Below are 24,413 nucleotides of genomic sequence, written 5' to 3'. Positions count from 1 at the left end.
CTCTCGGCTCAGCGGGTCGCTGGACATGACCTTGTTTGTTCCACCTCTAGGCTTTGCTTGCCGTTGAACGTTCCAAAACAAATGCATTTGTACCACGTGTTGCATGTCACCCGAGTGCCTGGATTTAAAACGATTTAAGCAATGTGATCTCCACTGTGATGTCGCTGGCTCCCCAGCAGGTGATAGAAACTGGAGAACAGGTTTATCTTCTGTAACCTTTGTTCCACATGGCGTAATTGTCATCAGGACAGTTTTCCCTCTTACACAGTTCACATACTGTAGTCGCATCTCATGTTGTTCCACAGGGCATTCAGTTCCATTTGTGACGGGGATGCTGACGATATGCCTCTTCAGAATTGAGGGATTCTGAGTTGAGTGTTGAAACAGAGAGTTGAAACATTACAAAGTGGTTACCCCTGTTTTGGTCAAAAGCTGAGGGATGGGGCTGGAGAAAATGTAACTACTCTCAATTTATGCTATAGATGCCAGGACTGGCCATCCATGATATACAACTTATAGATTTAAGCATGTTTTTAGGCTACACAATATTTGTTTACTTTTGCATAGACCATAATGCAATAGTTCAACTAATAGTTCCACAAATATCTGAAGGATCTCAAGAAAAAACCTTAAAAATGGAGTTCTCGGTTTGATTAAGGGTTTATGGGATTGTTTAGATAAAAATATATTATTCGTAAGCATTTTTTATTTGTTCTTTTTATATCTCAGGTGGGTTGTACCAAAAGATTGTTTGGAATCAATGACGTCTAACAGAAAATTCTACTAAAATAACTGTCACATTTCCAAATTCCAATAAGTTTCTGGCTCCATTCATCTACGCTTTACCTCCTCTCACAAACACAATAAAACACCCATGGAAATGAGAGGGTCGGAAATGCTCTCACAAAATAGGGAAGTAGTGATGGACCTGGCCTCACTTGGACCCTCCCTCGTGTCTGGTTTCTCCTGTCTGTAGTTACCTGGACTGCTATTTTGACAGCTAGGGGGTTGGGTAAGGGTAAAGAGGTGAGAGGTCTGAAGGGGAGTCTTCCTCTATTCTAAGAACAGCTGTAGGTGGAGAAAACAAGTATTGGGTTGCTCATATGGTGTCTGTACGGGCTCACTAGGACACTGACCAATGGGACTGCAGGGGTATGTTGTGGAATCCGAGAGGAAGAAAGTAAGGAGCTGCTCACACACTAAACTGTTTATATAAGCAGAGGTCCACACAGATAAGATTTCTGCCCTTGTGCTTTGTAAAGTACTGGTTGCTCCCAGTGCCCTATATTTCCCATTGAGGAGCACTGTTTACAGCACACGCTATGTACGTATATACGATCACAGGTTTTGTTTAGGGATAAACACACGCAAGAGTTATCTAATGACAGCAATGTTGACACCTAGCAATAGCACGTCGATTGTGGCCATAGTGTTGTCCTCTTCATAACCTGGTATGACCATGTGAAAGACGACCATACTGTACCACCGGAGATATCTTTCCACACTCGGATGAGAAATAGCTTCCGTCCTATGCCAAGGGAACATAGCGAGGCTTCCAGTAGTGTTTCTAAGAACTGGCCTTAGAGTTCAGTTGTTTTAAGGGGGGCTGGTTTATTTGCATACACGTCTGAAATACATATGGGTGGTATACCCCATTACATAACACTGGATCGCTGGTCAGCCAATCGATTGTGAGATTAAAAAAAAGGGGACTGCAGACAGCTTTGGTGGTAGCTCAGTCATCTATAGATATATACACTGTGTACAAAACATTAATAACACCTGCTCTTTCCATGACATAGATTAACCAGGTGAATCCAGGGTGAAAGCTATGATCCCTTACTGATGTCACTTGTTAAATACACTTCACTCAGCGTAGATGAAGGAGAGGAGAGTTTAAAGAAGGATTTTAAAGCCTTGAGACAATTTAGACATGGCTTGTGTATGTGTGCCATTCAGAGTGTGAATGGGCAAGACAAAATATTGAATTGTCTTTGAACAGGGTATGGTAGTAGGTGCAAGGCATACCGGTTTGTGTCAAGAACTGTAACACTGCTGGGTTTTTCCACGCTTAACAGTTTCCTGTGTACCAAGAATGGTCCACCCCCAAAAGGACACCCAGCCAACTTGACAGAACTGCTGGAAGCATTCGAGTCAACATGGACCAGCATGCCTGTAGAATGCTTTCGACACCTTATAGAGTCCATGCCCCGACAAATTGAGAGCAAAAGGGAGGGGGGGCAACTCAATATTAGGAAGGTGTTCCTAATATTTGGTAGACTCAGTGTATCTGGCTCTTTCAAGAGATGGTACTTGCTTTCATAACGATGACCTTGGGGGTGGATTGTAGGGGTAGGAGTTGATTAGTTGGGTTACAGCAATCTCTCTTCTACACTGCGATTATAAAATACTCGGAAGCAGGCTGTGCCTGAATTGCCTTCCGCTGTACCCAAACTACAAATAAACTCTCTCATGACAACAACAGGTGTTTCTACGTTTAAAGAGCCAATGAATATCCAGATTGGCACGTGGCTTTTTCTGTTGCTCATTAGAAAAAAGTAGCTTTCAGTCTTGGATGTGTTTCCTAACCAAATCCATGTTTGTTTAATGATGGTTGTCCTCCATGAGACAATGTAGCTTATTTCACTTCCTCAAAATCCCCAGAATGAATCTAAGATAATTCAAGAAATCTGTCATTCATTTTGACGTTTTTCTGAAGATGTTTTAGTTACACAATTGTACATCGAACTAAGGTGTTTGGTGCAGTATTTCGCAACAATGTCGGAGCTGCTAGGCAGGCCTTTCTCACTGTCTATGGATGGGTCAACTGACAACTTCACGAAGATGATGTGCACGCTTCAATGGGGCAGAAGTCCTTGTTTTGTTGTGATTCTGGACGGCCAAATAGCTACCAACAATGACAAGAAACTGCCATGTGGGGAATCGTAAGCGGCTCGTTTGTATCTTGTTCTTGACACCATGTCTTGTTTTGAGGTGTTTTGACTGATTTCATGTATATGAAATATGGCTACAATTCACTGCTAGTTAACCAACCACTGTAATGATGTATTTGAGAGATAGCAAGTGCAAATGTATTTATGTTTTTAATAAACATTGGAGACTAAATATACTGTATTTTACATGTTGTCAACAATCTAAGCCAACCCCTTCTGTTTTGCCCCATAGTTGAGCATGCGTCGGTTTTGTTGCTAAACAACCAACCCATCTATTTATTTTATTTTTATTTCACCTTTATTTAACCAGGTAGGCTAGTTGAGAACAAGTTCTCATTTGCAACTGCGACCTGGCCAAGATAAAGCATAGCAGTGTGAACAGACAACACAGAGTTACACATGGAGTAAACAATTAACAAGTCAATAACACAGTAGAAAAAAGAGAGTCTATATACATTGTGTGCAAAAGGCATGAGGAGGTAGGTGAATAATTACAATTTTACAGATTAACACTGGAGTGATAAATGATCAGATGGTCATGTACAGGTAGAGAGAGATATTGGTGTGCAAAAGAGCAGAAAAGTAAATAAATAAAAACAGTATGGGGATGAGGTAGGTAAAATTGGGTAGGCTATTTACCGATAGACTATGTACAGCTGCAGCGATCGGTTAGCTGCTCAGATAGCAGATGTTTGAAATTGGTGAGGGAGATAAAAGTCTCCAACTTCAGCGATTTTTGCAATTCGTTCCAGTCACAGGCAGCAGAGAACTGGAATGAAAGGCGGCCAAATGAGGTGTTGGCTTTAGGGATGATCAGTGAGATACACCTGCTGGAGCGCGTGCTACGGGTGGGTGTTGCCACCGTGACCAGTGAACTGAGATAAGGCGGAGCTTTACCAATGCTATTGGATAAAGAGCAATCACCGCAGCTACACACAATACCCCATAATAACAAAGTGAAAATAGTTTTTTTGTGCCTCGACAGAATCCTGAGCTCAATTTCAAGTCTCATAGCAAAGGGTCAGAATACTTATGTAAGGTATTTCTGTTTTTTATTTGTAAGAAATGTGTAAACATTTCTAAAAACCTGTTTTGTGTGTAGATTGATGGGGAAAAACATTTATTTAATACATTTTAGAATAAGGCTGTAATATAACAAAATGTGGAAAAAGTCAGGGTGGTCTGAATACTTTCCGAATGCACTGTACATATACATATATACATGTACATATAGTTATCATCAGTTATCTTCAGTGAACGTTTCAGATACAGTAGATGCCAGATATGGATACTATAGTATTATTATATCACAGTCAATAGTCAGTCCTCTGAATACTGTAAGAGAGAGTCACATTTTGGCCACTCAGAGATGGGAAGGGCTGACTCGTCCTTTGGCATTGTCTTTTCCTTGTGTTCCTGGACTATTTGCCTTGCAGCTCCAGGTGTCAGAGAGCACATAAATTAGGGCTGAGCATTCAAATCCCCCCTGGACAGAAGCTGTACATGGACAGCCTGTGTCCAATATAGGAAAAAAAACGACCCCCACCACATGAGAGTACCTTCTTGAGTCTTCAGTCCAATTTATGGAACCCAACTTATTGTCCTTGGGCCCATGACATCAGGTGTGTCTTCCGTGGGATCGTTGACAATGTGCTTTTGACATCCAAATGCCCCTAGGTACACATTTCTTCAACCAAGCTCAATAAAACATAATTATTTGTTAATTAACAGCAGAAAGATTACATCAGTTCAATCAGTTCTCAACATTTGATGAAACATTATTAAAGTCAAGATTTACTAGTCACAGTGTGGCTTCGTAACACTAAACAAAACATTAATTGCACTCAAACGGTGCCCACAAACTGTTAGGGCCTACATAAAGCTGTCCCAACAGCAGAGCTTTCTTTTCATGGAGTGAATCCTTACCACCACTACACCTGGCTATCAGTGGAGCCTTGTCTAGCAGTGAAACAGTTCATTCAGCCTCATTAATGACATGAGATAAGGACAACCCGGCCTGCGCCACTTGGGAGGCCCCCTGATTTCTTTATATGAACTGAAACTCTGTGTTAGAGTGGCCTGTCATTTTGGTCATTTGTGTGGTATTAACAAATATTTGTCTAACGTCTCCAGTCATGTAAAATGACAGAATTGCTTGAAATTATTTTGTGAGTCATTTTTGCTATCAGCAATCTCACCATGTCAGAATCAGATCAGTGATGGAAAACTGAAAGGAAGGAACAGTAGAACCATCTCATCATTGATGCTGCTTTTAAGGGTCGATAATTATTCAACCCCGGTGAGTGACCACTGAACATGTATCTACCTTGAATATTGTACATGTCCATTTTCAAATGGATTAATTTGAATAGATCAAATACAAATTAACCGCTGAAGCAGTTATTCAATACAGTGTATCATAGTTTAAGGCAGTTTTCAACACCATTTGTGATACAATTTGCTGATGGCCACCCTTTAATTTCTTATATTTTGAGAACATGGCAACAACGTTCTGGGAAAATTCTCGTTGACATTTTGGGAATGTTCTCCTAACTCTAACCCAAAAACATGCTAAATAGGTTGTCAGGAGGTTTTTGCTAACATACTTAGAATGTTCCCCTAACTAACAGAAAACTGGACACAAACATCTGGTGAACATTATGGGTAACATTACAAAAATATTATCTCTCCCTAGAATTGTTAGCTGGGTTACCTGTCAATGACAGTCGATAAGCTAGCTATTGGCTGGAGCAAGTGGGGACACTTCACACATCCAAATCTCCATGTACTACACAGGCAGGTAGGGACAGCTATCACACACATACAATTATGCAGGCAGGTGCACACACACACACCTGATCTTGTTGCTGATGTCTGCTGGGGCTCTCTCAATGCTCGAACTCGACATCCAACTCGGCTGCCAGCAGAATACCTTTAGATGCCTTCACCAAGCACAGGCACCCTCTGAAGCTCGAGACTTGATGCTTGTGTTTTTTTACTTTTAAAGCAATGTAAGATCATTTGTTTGTTTGTTTGTGTATGCTGTGTACTGCATTTCAGCTTTTAGCTGCCAAGTACGGCCTACATGTAAAATGAAATAAGCTACTACTATCTGTACAGCTACCCTTTGGTCTCAACCAAGCCCAGCCCTGCTTAGCTATGATATTTGTCACTGACTATTACCAATGTGCTATCATGTGAATGATTGCTGCGAGAGCTCCACTTAAAAAGGAAATAGATTCACGGGTGCTATCGAAGTCATTCCAAAGGGTAGGTTTAACAGAGCAAATTAAATGTAACAATACTATATCACTCATACATCATCAATGATGCTATTTACGACTATATAACATTTGCAAAGTCCTCAACAGCTATTGTTTCAATTAAACCCAGAATTCAATTAAATATAGACAATACAATAGGGTTATGGTTACAAGCTCTGGTTGATTTCAAATGTTAGAATATTTAGTGATATTGTCAACGCAACCAAACATCAACATTTGAAGGATGTATCTTCTGCTTGTGTAATTCCATATGTGCCACTGACTTAGTCTGGCTTTAATTCCAGTTTGTCTTCAAATTAATAATTGATATTTTGGATACATGTCTCCATCTCAACCAAATAAAAAAACTAGAGCTGTGTTCGAATACTCATACTAACCGTACCATTTTGTGTCTTAAATTGAGTGTACAGGCGTGGCCAAAAGTTTTGAGAATTACTAAAATATTAATTTTCAAAAAGTCTGCTGCCTCAGTTTGTATGATGACTGTACATTCCACACGCATTGCCTTTTTCACCAATTAATTTCAAATTGCATATACTCCAGAATGTTATGAAGAGTGATCAGATGAATTGCAATTAATTGCAAAGTCGCTCTTTGCCATGCAAATGAACTGAATCCCAAAAAAACATTTCCACTGCATTTCAGCCCTGCCACAAAAGGACCAGCTGACATCATGTCAGGGATTCTCTCGTTAACACAGGCGTGAGTGTTGACAAGGACAAGGCTGGAGATCACTCTGTCGTGCTGATTGAGTTCGAATAACAGACTGGAAGCTTCAAAAGGAGGGTGGTGCTTGGAATCATTGTTCTTCCACTGTCAATCATGGGTAACTGCAAGGAAACACGTGCTGTCATCATTGCTTTGCACAAAAAGGGCTTCACAGGCAAGGATATTGCTGCCAGTAAGATTGCACCTAAATCAACAATTTATTGGATCATCAAGAACTTCAAGGAGAACTTATCCTCTGCAGCAGAGGTAACTCTGGGTCTTCCATTCCAGTGGTGGTCCTCATGAGAGCCAGTTTCATCATAGCGCTTGCTTGTGGGTTTTTGCGACTGCACTTGAAGAAACTTGCAATGTTCCAAATTGACTGACCTCCATGTCTTACAGTAATGATGGACTACAATTTCTCTTTGCTTATTTGAGCTGTTCTTGCCATTATGGACTTGGTCTTTTACCAAATAGGGCTATCTTCTGTATACCACCCCCCCCCCCCCCCCCTCCCTCCACACACACACACACACACACACACACACACACACACACACACACACACACACACACACACACACACACACACACACACACACACACACCTTGTCACAAAACAACTGATTGGCTCAAACACATTAAGAAGGAAAGAAATTGCACACATGATCTTTTAACAAGGCACACCTGTTAACTGAAATACATTCCAGGTGACATTCTTATGAAGCTGGTTGAGAGAATGCCAAGAGTGTGTAAAGTTGTCATCAAGGCAAAGGGTGGCAATTTGAAGAATCTCCAATATAAAATATATTTTGATTTGTTTAACACTTTTTTGGTTATTTCATAGTTTTGATGTCTTCACTATTATTCTACAATGTATAAAAAAATAAAAATAAAGAAAAACCCTTGAATGACTAGGTGTGTCCAAACTTTTGACCGGTAGTGTACATCTCCTTTAAATGTTGATATTTCCGTTGTCAACCAAACACAATTCAATATTATTACTAATACAGTAAATAGCGTTAGTTAATGCAAGTTAAGGCAATCTTACAAATTAATGTAACATTCAACCTTAAAATGAATAATACATCCATGGCCACATTTTGAGGTAACTGTAACTATACATTTCTTCTTTATGTTTAGGTGATAATGCACGAGAAGCCGGTGTTTGGAGGATATATTGACAAAGGTGTTGTTAGGCCCGAGACGAAATCAAGGGCTGGCAAACCATGTCAATAAATCCTCCAAACACCAACTTCGATGGCATTATCACTTTTATACAACGGGTTACCAACATATTCAAATAATGATTGACATAGTTTCATTCAGAACATTATTTTGATGAATTTATGCATACTATTTCATCCTTCCACAAGATATAGTCCCGAAACAAATCAAGTGTTGCTACCCAAGCCGGCTGGTCATTTGTTCTATTGGTTTGGTTGCCAGAGACGCGACCCAGCCGTTCAGTCTTTTTGTTCTGTGGCTATGGATGCAACCCAGTCGTTCGTTCTAAATGTTCCATTGCCATACTGGCTGGCAACGTTCTTATCCCTTTAATGTAAGCTAGCCAACTATGGCTAACTTAGAGTCACGTCAACCAGTGCAGACAGAATAACAACAGTAGCTGCATTTGTTTAATCTGTTTTGTAGTGACATTTATTTGATACATCCATAACAATGAGCTAATGAGGCACGATTTCGTCTGGCAGAAATGTGCTCTCTTGTTAGGACACTGTTGTTCAGAGGAGCTAGCCAACAACACAGCTAACACAATAACTTCAAACTAAAGCTGAAAAAAGTGCAAACTAGCTGCACTTTGTTTCGTTTGACCTTTTTTCGAATGGCATTTCTTTGTATATCGCTTCGTTTTACCTTTTTTTCAATTGACATTTCTTTGTATTTATCCATACAAATGATGATTCATGATTTAGACTGGCTGAGAAACGCTGACTGCCTCTCTCTCTCTCTCTCTCTCTCTCTTGTCCCGACTCCTGACCCCTACACATCCATTACTATGGGACAGTTGGAGATCGAATTTGAATATTGAAACAGACAGTAATGTTTATACAAATCTCCACTGTTGAAAAGTAAATGTTAGTCTAAGTGAAATGTGAGATAATCTCTAGATGCTTTTTATAGTGGAGATCAAGTTTATAAATTGCCTGGCTGGGCTGATGAGACAGTGGATTGCGCAGTCAGATGGAACAAAGTAAATAGGCATTTTAGCGTCATAGATTTAGCCGGTGGTAACTTGTGGAATAGACACCGTCTGGAATGCGCTTTTAATCAATTAGCATTCAGGATTAGACCCACCCATTGTAAAGAATCATATAAACCATGCATGTTCAAGATCGCATGCATATGTCATTGCAGGTCTGTGGAGATCTTCACAATTGCATTATTAGCATTTGAACTTTGCTGAACTTTGCTGTGGTCAAAACTACAGTGATAGACATTTGGGTGACAACTAAACCAAAAATCTGAAATAGTTTTTCTATTGGAATATGTTTGTGCTTTTAGATGGTTGAAAGCATAGTGGTAGATTGGAAAATCAGCCAACTTTGGGCTATCTTTTTGAGTGGGTGAATATAGGTTGTAATCTTAGTGATTAACGTCTCAACCAAATATTAACCAACTATCCACGTTGAAATTATGTAGTGTGCCCAGTGGGAAGTGACTCACACCCCAATGGGCACAGACGTCAATTCAGCGTTTATTCCACGTTGGTTCGACATAATTTCATTGAAATATCATGGAAACAACATTGATTCAAACAGCGTGTGCCCAGTGGGAAAATACTTTACCCTGGTGAGTGGGCTGTCAGAAACGTGTCCCCTTCCTTGACCTCATGGTAGCAGAGCTGTTATAGGAGGCATGGTCAACAACAAGGGTCTGAGATGAATGACCTGAGGTCAAAGACTGTAGAAGGTCAAAGGTCAGTGACCCTATTGAAAATTACACATGCCCGAAACATATTCTTGCTTTTGTGCCTTTTTGCATGTGTCTACCTTCATTGCCATACCTCTGACCAGCCTTTATCCACTATGAAGGTTGCTGTAAATTGTTGTTCAGATGTGGAAGTTGTTATGAGTGGGGAATATGGCTGAAAGGCCTTGCTTTTCCCAGGACATGCAGGGCATGTAGCCTACTGTGGTCGTTCAGTGTCCCTGTGTCTGGCATCCTAGGTTTAAAACAATACCCCTGTCGGTATGAAGAACAGCCAAATATAGCTGTTGCACACCCCAGGTCTGATTTTAGCTTCTGGGGATAGGGTGCATACTATGACTGGTTTGTAACTATGCAGGAGTTCCATCCTAATGTGTTGGCACCAGTGGTGTAGTGCTATTTTTTTTATATATATATATAAAAAATATATATATATAATTTAGACATAATTTCTCTATCAAAGTTTGTACCAAATTTGGAATATTATTATAGACTATGCATGAAATGCATCCTCCAGTTGAAATGTCTGTGTATGCCCAAACATATTGTCTCCAGAAAATGTAATATACAGTGCCTAGCGAAAGTACTCGGCCCCCTTGAACTTTGCGACCTTTTGCCACATTTCAGGCTTCAAACATAAAGATATAAAACTGTATTTTTTTGTGAAGAATCAACAACAAGTGGGACACAATCATGAAGTGGAACGACATTTATTGGATATTTCAAACTTTTTTAACAAATCAAAAACTGAAAAATTGGGTGTGCAAAATTATTCAGCCCCCTTAAGTTAATACTTTGTAGCGCCACCTTTTGCTGCGATTACAGCTGTAAGTCGCTTGGGGTATGTCTCTATCAGTTTTGCACATCGAGAGACTGACATTTTTTCCCATTCCTCCTTGCAAAACAGCTCGAGCTCAGTGAGGTTGGATGGAGAGCATTTGTGAACAGCAGTTTTCAGTTATTTCCACAGATTCTCGATTGGATTCAGGTCTGGACTTTGACTTGGCCATTCTAACACCTGGATATGTTTATTTTTGAACCATTCCATTGTAGATTTTGCTTTATGTTTTGGATCATTGTCTTGTTGGAAGACAAATCTCCGTCCCAGTCTCAGGTCTTTTGCAGACTCCATCAGGTTTTCTTCCAGAATGGTCCTGTATTTGGCTCCATCCATCTTCCCATCAATTTTAACCATCTTCCCTGTCCCTGCTGAAGAAAAGCAGGCCCAAACCATGATGCTGCCACCACCATGTTTGACAGTGGGGATGGTGTGTTCAGGGTGATGAGCTGTGTTGCTTTTACGCCAAACATAACGTTTTGCATTGTTGCCAAAAAGTTCCATTTTGGTTTCATCAATCTTCCACATGTTTGGTGTGTCTCCCAGGTGGCTTGTGGCAAACTTTAAACGACACTTTTTATGGATATCTTTAAGAAATGGCTTTCTTCTTGCCACTCTTCCATAAAGGCCAGATTTGTGCAATACACGACTGATTGTTGTCCTATGGACAGAGTCTCCCACCTCAGCTGTAGATCTCTGCAGTTCATCCAGAGTGATCATGGGCCTCTTGGCTGCATCTCTGATCAGTCTTCTCCTTGTATGAGCTGAAAGTTTAGAGGGACGGCCAGGTCTTGGTAGATTTGCAGTGGTCTGATACTCCTTCCATTTCAATATTATCGCTTGTACAGTGCTCCTTGGGATGTTTAAAGCTTGGGAAATCTTTTTCTATCCAAATCCGGCTTTAAACTTCTTCACAACAGTATCTCGGACCTGCCTGGTGTGTTCCTTGTTCTTCATGATGCTCTCTGCGCTTTTAACGGACCTCTGAGACTATCACAGTGCAGGTGCATTTATACGGAGACTTGATTACACACAGGTGGATTGTATTTATCATCATTAGTCATTTAGGTCAACATCGGATCATTCAGAGATCCTCACTGAACTTCTGGAGAGAGTTTGCTGCACTGAAAGTAAAGGGGCTGAATAATTTTGCACGCCCAATTTTACAGTTTTTGATTTGTTAAAAAAGTTTGAAATATCCAATAAATGTCGTTCCACTTCATGATTGTGTCCCACTTGTTGTTGATTCTTCACAAAAAAATACAGTTTTATATCTTTATGTTTGAAGCCTGAAATGTGGCAAAAGGTCGCAAAGTTCAAGCGGGCCGAATACTTTCGCAAGGCACTGTATTTAATACCCTCAAACACCAAGTTAAGCGTACCTAATTTCCAAATAGGCCATCATCACTGTCAATTGTAAATTATGATTCTTCACCTTTTACTGGTGAAATGTCCAAACTGTGTCTGCATGCCAATCATTTGATCTTAATCAGTTTCACAGGAATATGCGCTGTTGAGAAAATAAATGTGACTATTCCGCTTCAGTTAACCATCCTAAAATCTCACTCGACAGTAAGTGTTTTTGGTGTAACAGGAACGTTATAAGCCCACTATGCTATGCTATTATATTCGGTTATGTTATGTAAAATATCATTATGTGATCTTGCAGGACACTTCAGAATTTTTTTCCCAGAAATATTTTTACCAGCTCAGTGGATATAGCGCTGCAATATATATACTTTGCCAGGGAGGCTTTATTTCAAGGGAAGCAATCCTTAAAAATGTTTTTGCAGACTTTAGTCTTCAAAAAAACACTACAGTGAATACTAGTATTTATACCATATACCATAGTATTTTTTCATGTGGATATATCTGTTATCTGCTGTTGATATTTCTTCCACAGCAACCACGTTAGCCGTACCCACTCATCAAGTTCAGAATGGGCAAGTAATGGTGACTCAATGGGGTGGAACGATCTCAAGGGAAACAGTCATTAGCCGATATGCGTTGGTGCGTTTCAACCATTTCAGTTCACCATCTGCTACTTCTTTGGTCAACCATTAACTTTGGGAATGTTTTTATCCGTCCTATGCCACCCTCATCCTTTGACCCTAGGGAAGTTGTATGCAACTGAAGGCTGTACATGTAAATGCTTACCCACGACATATAACCAAGCCAAACAGTTTGCCCATGTACATTAGTGCAGACGTTGGCAGAAATTGCAATGGACAAGCACGGCACGGCACGAAGATGGGCACATGTACTACGAACATAGGTAGTTCTTGTGACCTCACAGAGCTGTGTGAGGCCATGTGTCCACAAATGTGAGGCTAGCCTGAATGCAAAAGAAGGATGCGCCCAGGAAATGGCCTTGTCAAGATCTCCTCAGGTCATGTGACCACTAACCCTATGGTGTCTGAATGCCTCGCGGATCTCAAGTTAGGCTCAACCCCATATATTCAGACAGAAAGTGAAAATTAAGCATATGCTTTAGAGGTTGTCAGAGAAGAGGGGGTGGAGCGTGGTGTACTATACCTTGTCGGCTGCTGCTGGACAGAAGATAAGCGATGGCCCTTATCACTCGACCCACAGAAGTAGCACTCATGCACGTCAGCACCGAAACACAGAGTAGAGAACATGCTTTGGAAAAATTCCCTTTGTTCATGCGTGGACCCTCAGTCTTGACTGCATGCATCACTGACCAGACAAGGGCAAGAACAATTAAGGAGTCTTCTCCAAACTTCATCTCTCTTCATCTTTCATCTTGTCTCCCTCAGTCGATTGTTAAAAGGCCAAATTACCAAAATAGTCTGGCCACAGGCTTGTAGGATAACCAACCCATTTAGGTAACACAGTATAAGCAAAATTACATGACTTTGTATTCCCGCGCTTTAGACAGACGAAACTGAGAAAACCATCTAATTGGGGACATAGTTGAATAATTATGAGATGAAGGGGTAGAAACCTGGGGAAAACATAATTGGGATCACTAGACATGGAGGTAACTTGAAAGGATAAAAGGACAAGCTTCCCAAAGACGATGCATTCGCCCCACTCCCATTTGAAATGCCTTTCAATTCTTCTCCGGGTAAACAGTGAGTATTTCTGTTTGTCTGGACTTATTTCATGAAGGGAATGTTTCCAAAGAATTGTGTTTATCCTTGTTCAGTTTTTAGGGCAGGGGAAGTTTTAACATCCAAGGCAGGGATTCAATCCGATCATGGATTTAGATAATGCACCATTTAAATGTTATTTCCAATTGAGCAGACATATATAGAGTGGAACATGAATGTGGTCTCTGTGAATGCGGGAACATTGCTTTTAAAACGTGCATTGCAGACAAAGCGCAATCGGATTGAATCCCGGCCCAAGTATATATGCTCATTATCGTGGACTCTAGAAAATCAATGTCTGTCATATCTGCAAGGTTTTCTCTTAACTCAAAGCTACTCCATCCCCTATTTATTGATGGATATGGACTCTCTCCGTGTGAGATAAAGGCACTCAAGTAGTTATTGGGGTGTTTGGTTGCAACAAGGTTTCAATCTTACGGTAACTTATGTCATTTTTTTACAGTTAATTGACACAGAATTTGAGAAATATTCACAACCAAATCTCATCCAAAGGGAAGACTTTTCTTGATGGGCAGCCCCATTTTCCTTTGATTTGCTTTAAACCTCCTGCTGTGTTCCGGTCGAATTGGACCGATTAACAAGTTTTCTCTCTGAAAAATGTAGTTAATTTCATCTGATTGTCATAAGGTTCCAATACTTTGTCCACACAGGGCACCTGAACACACAAAATACATTTGGATGATTTTCATTACATTTTGGGTAATTTTTTATTTAACTTTTGTACACCTGTGGTGTTCCCAGTCAAAAATGACCAGCCATTAGAAATTAATGGGTGAGACTACAACTAGTGTATAAAATTGAGTTCAGGCACATGCCCATTCTTCAGATGGACACACTTCCTCTCCCAGACTCCCACATGTACTGTATGTGTGTTTGAGCACACACCTCACTCCACTTCTTGGCTTCCATGCCAACCCCCACGGGAACCTTTCCCCAATAGAATCTTTCCCCCACGGGAACCACACCTGTTGGCATTCTTACAAACAATCGCAACATTGTCTCAATAATATATATAACTTTTCTCGTAGCTCTGGTATGTAAAACTTTTTTGAGGCCTTGCTCACAATTCATTCTGTGGCAGCACAATGACCAAACGATATACTGTATGTGAGGCTCTTGATCATATATTTGATCATGACACTGGTGAGGAGAGGCCAGGAAACTGACAGTAAAGATGCATTAGAGGAGGAAGTGTCAGGAGTTGAAGACAACACAGAATATGATCCAGACCAAGAGACAACCGATGTGGAACAATCCAGTGATGAGGAGGGCCCTGCTGAGGTTGTTGTTACATTCCGGTCAAAGAATGGGAGTTTGTCCTGGTCTTCATCCCCACGAGAGGAGAGGTCGGCTGTCGGCTGAAAATGTTATCAGGATGATCCCAGGGCCAACGAGATACGCCATATCCCGGGTTGAGGACATAAAATCGTGCCACTATTTAATTTTTTAAAATGGTTTCAAAACAAATGTCCTTGTTAAACTTTGACACAAAGTAGTCTGTGATAAATAAATGTTTCATCTGAGTGTTTGTTATAGTCAAATGAATCCATTATGCTTTTTTAAAACTTAAAAACGAGTTGTATGAGCTCAGGTCAATGAGGCTTACAAGCCATAAATAGCAAATAGAAGTTCAAAACTTGTAATGTTGATAAGATCTAACACAATCAGCTATAATGAATTAACATGAAATTAACAACAGGGGGGTTAAGGGTCACATCCTGTGCAAGGCATTAGGGCTCTACTCAATCCTCAGTTCTGAGCCTTTAGTTCTGATAGTATGAATATAATATTAGGACTATCACAATAGTAGTTTGTGATAAAATGTATGTGCCTAATTTGGGGGGGGGGGGGGGGGGGGGTAGTACCTCCAATAGTCGTGCAGCGGTAGTTCCACAAGTGCAATAAAATAAACTTCAGTATTAAGGGTTAGGAAATAGAATTTGGTGGAAGCAAATATTTCAGAAACATTGTAAATACTAGGGGCTGGAATCAAGCCACTTTAAAAATTTAAAGAATTTCCCGATTGAGCTGACATAGGCAGTTTACCATGAATGCAGCTATAGCTACTTATTTAAAAAGTAACCCAGAGCTTACATAATACTGCAATTCAGATTGACTCCAGTCGTAGGCTTTAAATTACAATTCCCTTTCAGAGAAGGGATCATCTCTAGAAGCAACTGTGGCTTGGCACTATTATTGCTTAGCTATACAGTGTAATGATTGTCATGTACCACATGATTTAGTGCAACTTTTTATTTATAGAAAACAGTCTCATACAAAAAAAAAAAAAGTCCATCTACAATATGCACAAAATATAAAAGATACATCGCATTCTCAGAGATCAATTTTACAACATTTATTCAGCTTAGGCATCCCACAGTGAAACGCTTTCTAAGATAAACCCAAATATATTGTCAATATTATTTTCACACAAGGTGCATTTCCTCGATGTCTTATGCACAAAATACACCCGTTTGTCTTGTGATTCAGCCCTCATTTGAAATACAAAACTATTTGAGCCCTTGCTGTTGTGATACCACAACAATATAGCGGTGGTTGAGTTGGAGACACACCCAACAAAACACGGGAAAACAAATCTAAACCATGAGATCTCCTGTAGGAGGTGGTTAGAGCAATATGCATCCATAAGAAAATGGAATACCATAGAAGACACTGGTACAGAATATAGGACTCTGCATGATTGTCCTTGGGAAGATATATTCAACATGTCCTAACACAACATTGCTTGCTTTTATTTTAGAAGAAATAGAATTAGGAAAAAATATGCTTCCTCAGATGAAATCCCACATTTGTGAAATACAGGAATTATATGGAATGACTAAACACCATGAAGAACACACCCAACAAGCAAAGAGCTTATTCATCATCAGTCAGGGACTTGTCAACAAATGCTTGGCCCCAGTGGGAAACTCATGGAGATCACATGGTTTATAAAGGACTAAGATCCCTCTTAATTTCTTAACATTCATCTCTTATGTATTAAGAACATTGAGGGTATTGGAAGGAGCAGCTTATTCACACCAAGACGTCGCAAACCATGATGTCTGCAGTGTCATGCTCGGGTGCAGAAACCTGAACAGCAACAGTCCAGGAGGAAACAGAACCAGATCCGCTTAGGTGGTGCTGCAAAGATGGCCGACAGCGCCAGCACAAGAAAGGCCTCTTGCCTCGTGACCTTCACATCCTCTTCTTTTCTCGATGCAGGGCCGGCTCCGATACGAGAAACCACATCACTTCCCAAAGTCCGTCCAACACTAGTTTGGATATTCTGCTCCTTTTCAAGTGAGCTAAGTGCCAGAAGTGGCCCTTGTACAGTGGACCAGAGTTCTGGAAGCGCTGAGGTATTTCAGCAGACCTGCAGCATGCGAGTGTTGCCATTGAACTCCTCATCAACCTGAAACCGGCGAGACACTTGTGTTAGATCACCTGCTCATCAATTCAATCACAACAAACTAGTACCATCATGGAGATAGTTTATCTGCATTTATTTTCAAGACACTCACCTCAGAGTAGGCAGGCAGTGGTGGAAACTGGAAGGCTGAGGAGTGCATGAAGATGGGGCTGTCGTCGCCATCGTAGTCATTCAGCAGGGGCGTGAGGGGCTGATCCAGGCGGCAGTCGCGGGTGACATCGCAGTAGCTGGGGGGAGCAGAGGGCATGCGCAGGGACACCCAGCTGGCTGAGGCATTGCTGACCGAGCCGTCTGTGCTGCTCACGCTGTTGGTGCGGCTGCCCAGGCCGGCTGTGCCGATGACCAGCGGCAGCTCCAGGATCAGCTTCTCGCTGCCTGGGATGTGCATGTAGATCTGGAGGAGAGGATAACGGTTAGAAACCAGACTTGCTGAGTGGCCATTTCAAAAGGCTGCATGTCTAACTAGTGCGGACACTTGGCTCATCCTCTTATCTAATTGAAATGGTGTCGGATTTAGAGTAATGAACACACTATTATAAGCACGTCTATGATAATAGCGACGAGTTAGTTTAAAGGTTGATAAACACTTCATTTCACCAATGAAAAGCCATTGTTACTAGAAATGGCTGCTTACCACAAACCCATTAGCACTATCCTATTATGCTAATTCGAGGGGATCAAGATGCTCACCATGAGGGCGTACTCCACGCGGATGATGTTGCAGCCCAGCATGGAGGGCTTGATCTTGGGCACACGGATGGTCTTGCCCTGCCAGGCGTCGCACATACCGGAGATGATGTGGTTGCCACGCACAGAGGAGAGCTTCTGACGGAAGACCTTTGTCCTGCCATTGGCCTGGTAGGTGTGCTTGGAGATGATGGCTGCCTTGGGCACCACAATACGTGAGCAGGTGTTCTCAAACTTGGCACAGATGCAGATGTCTTCGCCCTCACAGAACCCCTTGCGATCGATCTTGGCGTTGAGGGACACCTGGCCGTCGGGAATGAACATGCAGGTGACCTTCTTCTCCTTCATGCCACCTGTAGGAGACTGAAGAGGAGAGACAGAAACTGGTTACACATGGGCTCACTTTAACAGATGTTTAACCATGCTTTTGAGATCTCAAATTCAATTCCTTCATGTTCACAAATGCCAAGTTCTCTAAATTGTTTAAAGACTTCTAGGACCTATGACTTTAATTGCATGAGGTCAAATCTGTCCATGCTTTACAAGGAAGACTGCTGAGCAGGATGAGGCACAGGTGCCCAACCTGAAGCATCACATCTGGGCATGTCACAACTGTAATTCTAAAGGCTGGTTGAAGTTAACACTCAAGGGAAACATCTGATACAGACTGCTCATTCTTAATGCTTTCAGATTGTCATCTGTTGTGTATCAGCAATACCATTAAAAGGTGAGTTTCCACAGAGTTCAGGTGGCTAGTTGGCTTGCACCTCAGCTATTTTTACTTTTGCAGTTCAGGCTTTGTGATAAGTGAGAGATGAACTCACCAGCAGGTCTGGGGTGTTCACGTCCAGGGGCTCCTCCACCTCAAAGTGCTTCTTGCACTCCAGGGCAGGCTGAGCAGGCCTCTCCATCAAGGCCTTGACAAAGTACTGGACATAGCCAAACTTGCCCTTGTAGGAAGACACAATCTGCCTGTGGGGAAACAAAAAGATAAGGCAGAGCCACATACAGAGGAAGCTTTATATTGTATTGACTTACTAAAATACAGGCCAATGTAAAGAGACTTACCCTTGCTGGGGGAGCTCAAATCCAAACATGTACTCGTACTTGTTGCCAGGTCTTAGGACAACTGATCCATCATGATCTGAAATTGTTAATAAAGTGTTTTAATAATGGTGATTTGCCTGATTAATCGAAACGGCAAGATACAAGGTTGCTTTAAAAAAAAAAATTAAGACTATCAGCCATGTTAATTTCTAAAGCCTAGTGTTGGAGGTTTGCCAAGAACACCATGCTACCCTCAGCCTAGTACTGTGAAACAGATGATGTTTTTGACACCTCAGAATGGGATTCCCTGTATACACTCCACATATACTGCTCAGCCACTGCTGCCAGCAGCTTTTGCATAGGCCAGTCATTCATTCCATGGAATTCAACTCTGAAGTCAATGACTACTGAAGTAGGAGACACTTTCAGTTTAAAAAACAGCTCATAACTGCTAGGTAAACTAACTTGATACTTCACATGAATCTGTAATTTGAGCCTTACAGCGACAGTCACATTTGAAATGCATGTAATAATCACAAACTGATCTTCGTCGATTATGCGTATCTACATGGCTAACGTTACACTTGAAAATAAGTTATTCATCATATTGATTTTACGGAATAATTCAATGAGGATCTTACCAGCTGGGTGGTCAACAAGTTGAACAACTTCTTCGTATCTCAAGTACTCATTCTGCTCTCTGCATTTCTGCTTTCCTTTGGCATATTCCACTTTGGCGCATCCAACTCCGAGTACCCTCATAGCCGAGACTCTGGTCACCTCCGCTACTTCCACCACGATCCTCCCGGCTACTTTGTCTCCACTGCAGTAGAAAGCCTTGCTAGCATCGCTGAAAATGACCTCGAACGTCTTCACTCTCTTCGGCATAGCAACCATGTTTGCTATTTAGTCGATATCCAAGTCTAATAGTTACACTGCAAGAAGTTCAGAGTTATTCCAACTCCAAATCAATGTTTTGTTGTTCAATAAGACGGTCAATATAATTAATTGATTGATTGAGGTTTAATGAACTACGACTGTGAAGCAGCGCAAAAATATTGCTTTCGTGTAAGCCTATCCACAAATATCTCCAACCTACTGTCAAGTTAACTATAGGAGCTACAAACAAAGGAGGAAGGCGCAGCTTTTATATGAGGAGGCCAGCCAGTGATTCACCAGCGTTGTTGATCACTTCAGCTGAGCATGTGGAAGCAGAATGCACAGCATGGCTCAGCGCATGAACATCGATGTTTGTGTCGTCTGTAACCAATCAGCGCCCGGGAACGGCGCGTGGACACCTCGTGGCTGAGAAGATAGAGCGAGTGCTCAGCAGCTGTCACAGAGGAAGGGTTTATGGAGGAGTGGCTAGATTCTTGTTTGTAGCTTTTTAGTCTGTGGTCTTTTGGAGAACGAAATTAACTTCACAAGCCTGGGACAGGAAGGATAACTCTTAAATATATGAATTAGTATAGGTTTTTTTACAGCCCCGTCGAGGTACATTTTGTTCAGATTTGACCCTCCTGGGAGTGGATAAAGAAGTGTCATGGCACTACAAACTACACTGAGTGTACAAACAATTAGGAACACCTGCTCTTTCCATGACATAGACCAGTGGTTCCCATCTTTTTTCAGTTATTGTACCACCAACAGAATTCTGCTCTGCCCAGAGTACCCCTGAAGTATCATCTCATGTGCATTTTACCAGTAGGCCTATGGTCTCATGAGTCTTCTCAAGTACCCCCTGTGGATAGGCTAAGTACCCCCAGGTACCCCTGGTTGGGAAACATTGACATAGACTGGTGAAGGCTATGATCCCTTATTGATGTCACCTGTTATTAAATCCACTTCAAGCAGTGTAGATGAATGGAGGAGAGAGGTTAAAGATGGATTTTTAAGCCTTGAGAGGAAACAAAATCAAATATTATAGGTCGCATACACGTTTAGCATTAGTTATTAAGGGTGTTGCGAAATGCTTGTGTTCTTAGCTCCAACAGTGAGCTATATATATATATATATACATATTTATTTATATATATATATATATATATATATATATATATTATATATATATATAATATTTGATATATATATATATATATATATATATATATATATACACATATATACACACACCTACTCATTCCAGGGTTTTTCTTTATTTTAAATATTTTCTATGTTGTAGAATAATAGTGAAGACATCAAAACTATGAAATAGCACAGGGAATCTTGTAGTAACCAAAAAAGTGTTAAACAAATCTAAATATATTTTATATTGAGATTCTTCAAAGTAGCCACCCTTTGCCTTGATGACAGCTTTTCACACGCTTGGCATTCTCTCAACCAGCTTCATGAGGTAGTCACCTGGAATGCATTTAAATGATCAGGTGTGCCTTGTTAAAAGTTAATTTGTGGAATTTCTTTCCTTCTTAATGTGTTTGAGCCAATCTGTGGTGTTGTGACAAGGTAGGGGTGGTATACAGAAGATAGCGGTATACCAGGTCAATATTATGGCAAGAACAGCTCAAATAGCAAAGAGAAATGACAGAAAGTTTCTTCAAGTACAGTCGAAAAAACCAACCAGCGCTATGATGAAAATGGCTCTCATGAGGACCGCCACAGGAAAGGAAGGCCCAGAGTTACCTCTGCTGCAGAGGATACGTTTATTGGAGTTACCAGCCTCAGAAATTGCAGCCCAAATAAATGCTTCACAGAGTTCAAGAAACAGACACATCTCAACATCAACTGTTCAGAGGAGACTGCATAAATCAGACCTTCATGGTCGAATTGCTGCAAAGAAACCACTACTAAAAGACACCAATAAGAAGAAGAGACTTGCTTGGGCCAAGAAACATGAGTAATGGACATTAGACCGGTGGAAATTATGGTGTGGGGGTGCTTTGCTGGTGACACTGTCAGTGATTTATTTAGAATTCAAAGCACACTTATTAACCTGCATGGCTACTACAGCATTCTGCAGTGATATGCCATCCCATCTGGTTTGCGCTTAGTGGGAATATAATTTGTTTTTCAACAGGACAATGACCCAAAACACACCTCCAAGCTGTGTAAGGGCTATTTGACCACGAAGGAGAGTGATGGAGTGCTGTTTCAGATGACTTGGCCTCCACAATCACCTGACCTCAACGCAATTGAGATGGTTTGGGATGAGTTGGATCACAGAGTGAAGGAAAAGCAGCCAACAAGTGCTCAGCATATGTGGGAACTCCTTTAAGACTTTTGGAAAAGCATTCCTCATTAAGCGGGTTGAGAAAATGCCAAGAGTGTGCAAAGCTGTCATCAAGGCAAAGGGTGGCTACTTTGAAGAATCTCAATATAAAATATATTTAGAGTTGTTTAACACTTGTTTGGTTACTACATGATTCCATATGTAATTATTTCATAGTTTTTATGTCTTCACTATTATTCTATAATATAGAAATAATTTAAAATAAAGAAAAACCCTTGAATGAGTAGGTGTGTCCAAATATTTGACTTGTACTGTATGTATATGATGGGATGTATAGACACATGGACCAAAAGTATGTAGACAACTGCTCGTCAAACATAACATTCCAAAATGATGGGCATTAATATGGAGTTGGCCTCTCCTTTGCTGCTATAACAGCCTCCACTAGATGTTGGAACTTTGCTGCTGGGACTTGCTTCCATTCAGCCACAAAGAGCATTACGCCTCGATCACACCGAAAGTGTCATTGCATGTTGGTACACCAGAAGTGTTTTCATTTCCATTGGAACGCTGTGTTTGCATTGCAGCCATGCTTTGCAGAGGCAGTTGCAGTGCGTTCTTTGTGGTGCATGCATTGGATTTATCAAACGTATGTATCAAACTGTATGTGTAGACTGCTTGACAGAAATGGTAGCAGAAGGTGAATGTTGAACTTTTGTTGCACACATGTCCAGATGATGCTGCAAACCATTTTGCGCAATGACGCTGTCGGTGTGATCGAGGTGTTTGTGAGGTCGGGCACTGATGTTGGGCAATTAGGACTGGCTCGCAGTCGGGATTCCAATTCACCCCAAAGGTGTTCGATGGGGTTGAGGTCAGGGCTCTGTGCAGGCCAGTCAAGTTCTTCAACACCGATCTCAACCACCCATTTCTGTATGGACCTCACTTTGTGCACAAGGGGCATTGTCATGCTGAAACAGGAAAGGGCCTTCCCCAAACTGTTGCCACAAAGTATGAACCACAAAATTGTCTAGAATGTCATTGTATGCTGTAGTGTTAAGATTTCCCTTCACTGGCGCTAAGGGGCCTAGCCCGAACCGTGAAAAACAGCCACAGACCATTATTCCTCCTCCACCAAACTTTACAGTTGGCATTATGCATTCAGGCAGGGAGCGTTCTCCTGGCATCCACCAAGTCCAGGTTCGTCAGTCAGACTGCCAGCTGGTGAAGCATGATTCATCACTCCAGAGAATGTGTTTCTGCTGCTCCAGAGTCCAATGGTGGCAAGCTTTACACCACTCCATCCAATGTTTGGCATTGCGCATTGTGATCTTAGGCTTGTGCGCGGCTGCTGGCCATGGAAACCCATTTCATGAAGCTCTCGACAAACAGTTCTTGTGCTGACATTGCTTCCAGAGGCAGTTTGAAACACAGTGGTGAATGTTGCAACTGAGGACAGATGATCTTTACGCACTACTCTCTTCAGCACTAAATGGTCCTGTTCTGTGAGCTTGTGTGGCCTACCACTTTGCGGCTGAGCCGTTGTTGCTCCTAGACGTTTCCACTTCATAATAACAGCACTTGCAGTTGACCAGGGCAGCTCTAGCAGGGCAGAAGTTGGACTTGTTGGAAAGGTGGCATCCTATGAAGGTGCTACGTTGAAAGTCAATGAGCTCTTCAGTTAGGCCATTCTAGTGCCAATGTTTGTCTATGGAGATTGCATGGCTGGGTGCTCGATTTTATACACCTGTCAACAACGGGTGTGGCTGAAATAGCCGAATCCACTAATTTCAAGGGATGTCCACATACTTTTGTATATAAAGTCTATGTACATCAATAGTTGAATTGCATAGCCTTGACTAGAATACACTATATACATATGAAATAGGTAAAACAGTAAGTAAACATTATTAAAGTGACCAGTGTTCCATGTCTACTGTATGTACATAGGGCAGCAGCCTCTAAGGTGCATGGATGAGTAACTTGGTGGTGGCCAGCTAGTGACAGTGACTAAGTTCAGGAAAGGGGACTGGGTGAAGGCTGGCTAGTGATGGCTATTTAACAGTCTGATGGCCTTGAGATTGAAGTTGTTTTTCAGTCTCTCGGTCCCAGCTTTGATGCACCTGCTCTGACCTCGCCTTCTGGATGATAACGGGGTGAACAGGCCGTGGCTTGGGTCCTTGATGATCTTC

The 24,413-nt window shown here is 41.4% G+C and overlaps 1 protein-coding gene across 1 annotated transcript; it reads right to left on the bottom strand.

Moving 5' to 3' along the window:
• Nucleotides 1–16,105: 16,105 nt before the first annotated feature.
• Nucleotides 16,106–20,196, bottom strand: LOC139373539 (thioredoxin-interacting protein-like). The gene is made up of 6 exons (XM_071114164.1): nucleotides 19,676–20,196; nucleotides 19,056–19,131; nucleotides 18,812–18,959; nucleotides 17,991–18,350; nucleotides 17,392–17,694; nucleotides 16,106–17,282 (listed from the first exon to the last, which is right to left on the bottom strand). The coding sequence occupies exons 1-6, from the start codon at nucleotides 19,929–19,931 to the stop codon at nucleotides 17,235–17,237; spliced, it is 1,191 nt and encodes a 396-aa protein (XP_070970265.1). The 5' UTR covers nucleotides 19,932–20,196; the 3' UTR covers nucleotides 16,106–17,234.
• Nucleotides 20,197–24,413: the final 4,217 nt, after the last annotated feature.

This window comes from Oncorhynchus clarkii, chromosome 18 (genome assembly GCF_045791955.1).
Source record: "Oncorhynchus clarkii lewisi isolate Uvic-CL-2024 chromosome 18, UVic_Ocla_1.0, whole genome shotgun sequence".
NCBI classification, from domain to species: Eukaryota; Metazoa; Chordata; class Actinopteri; order Salmoniformes; family Salmonidae; genus Oncorhynchus; species Oncorhynchus clarkii.
This window is presented reverse-complemented; position numbering and strand designations above follow the sequence as displayed.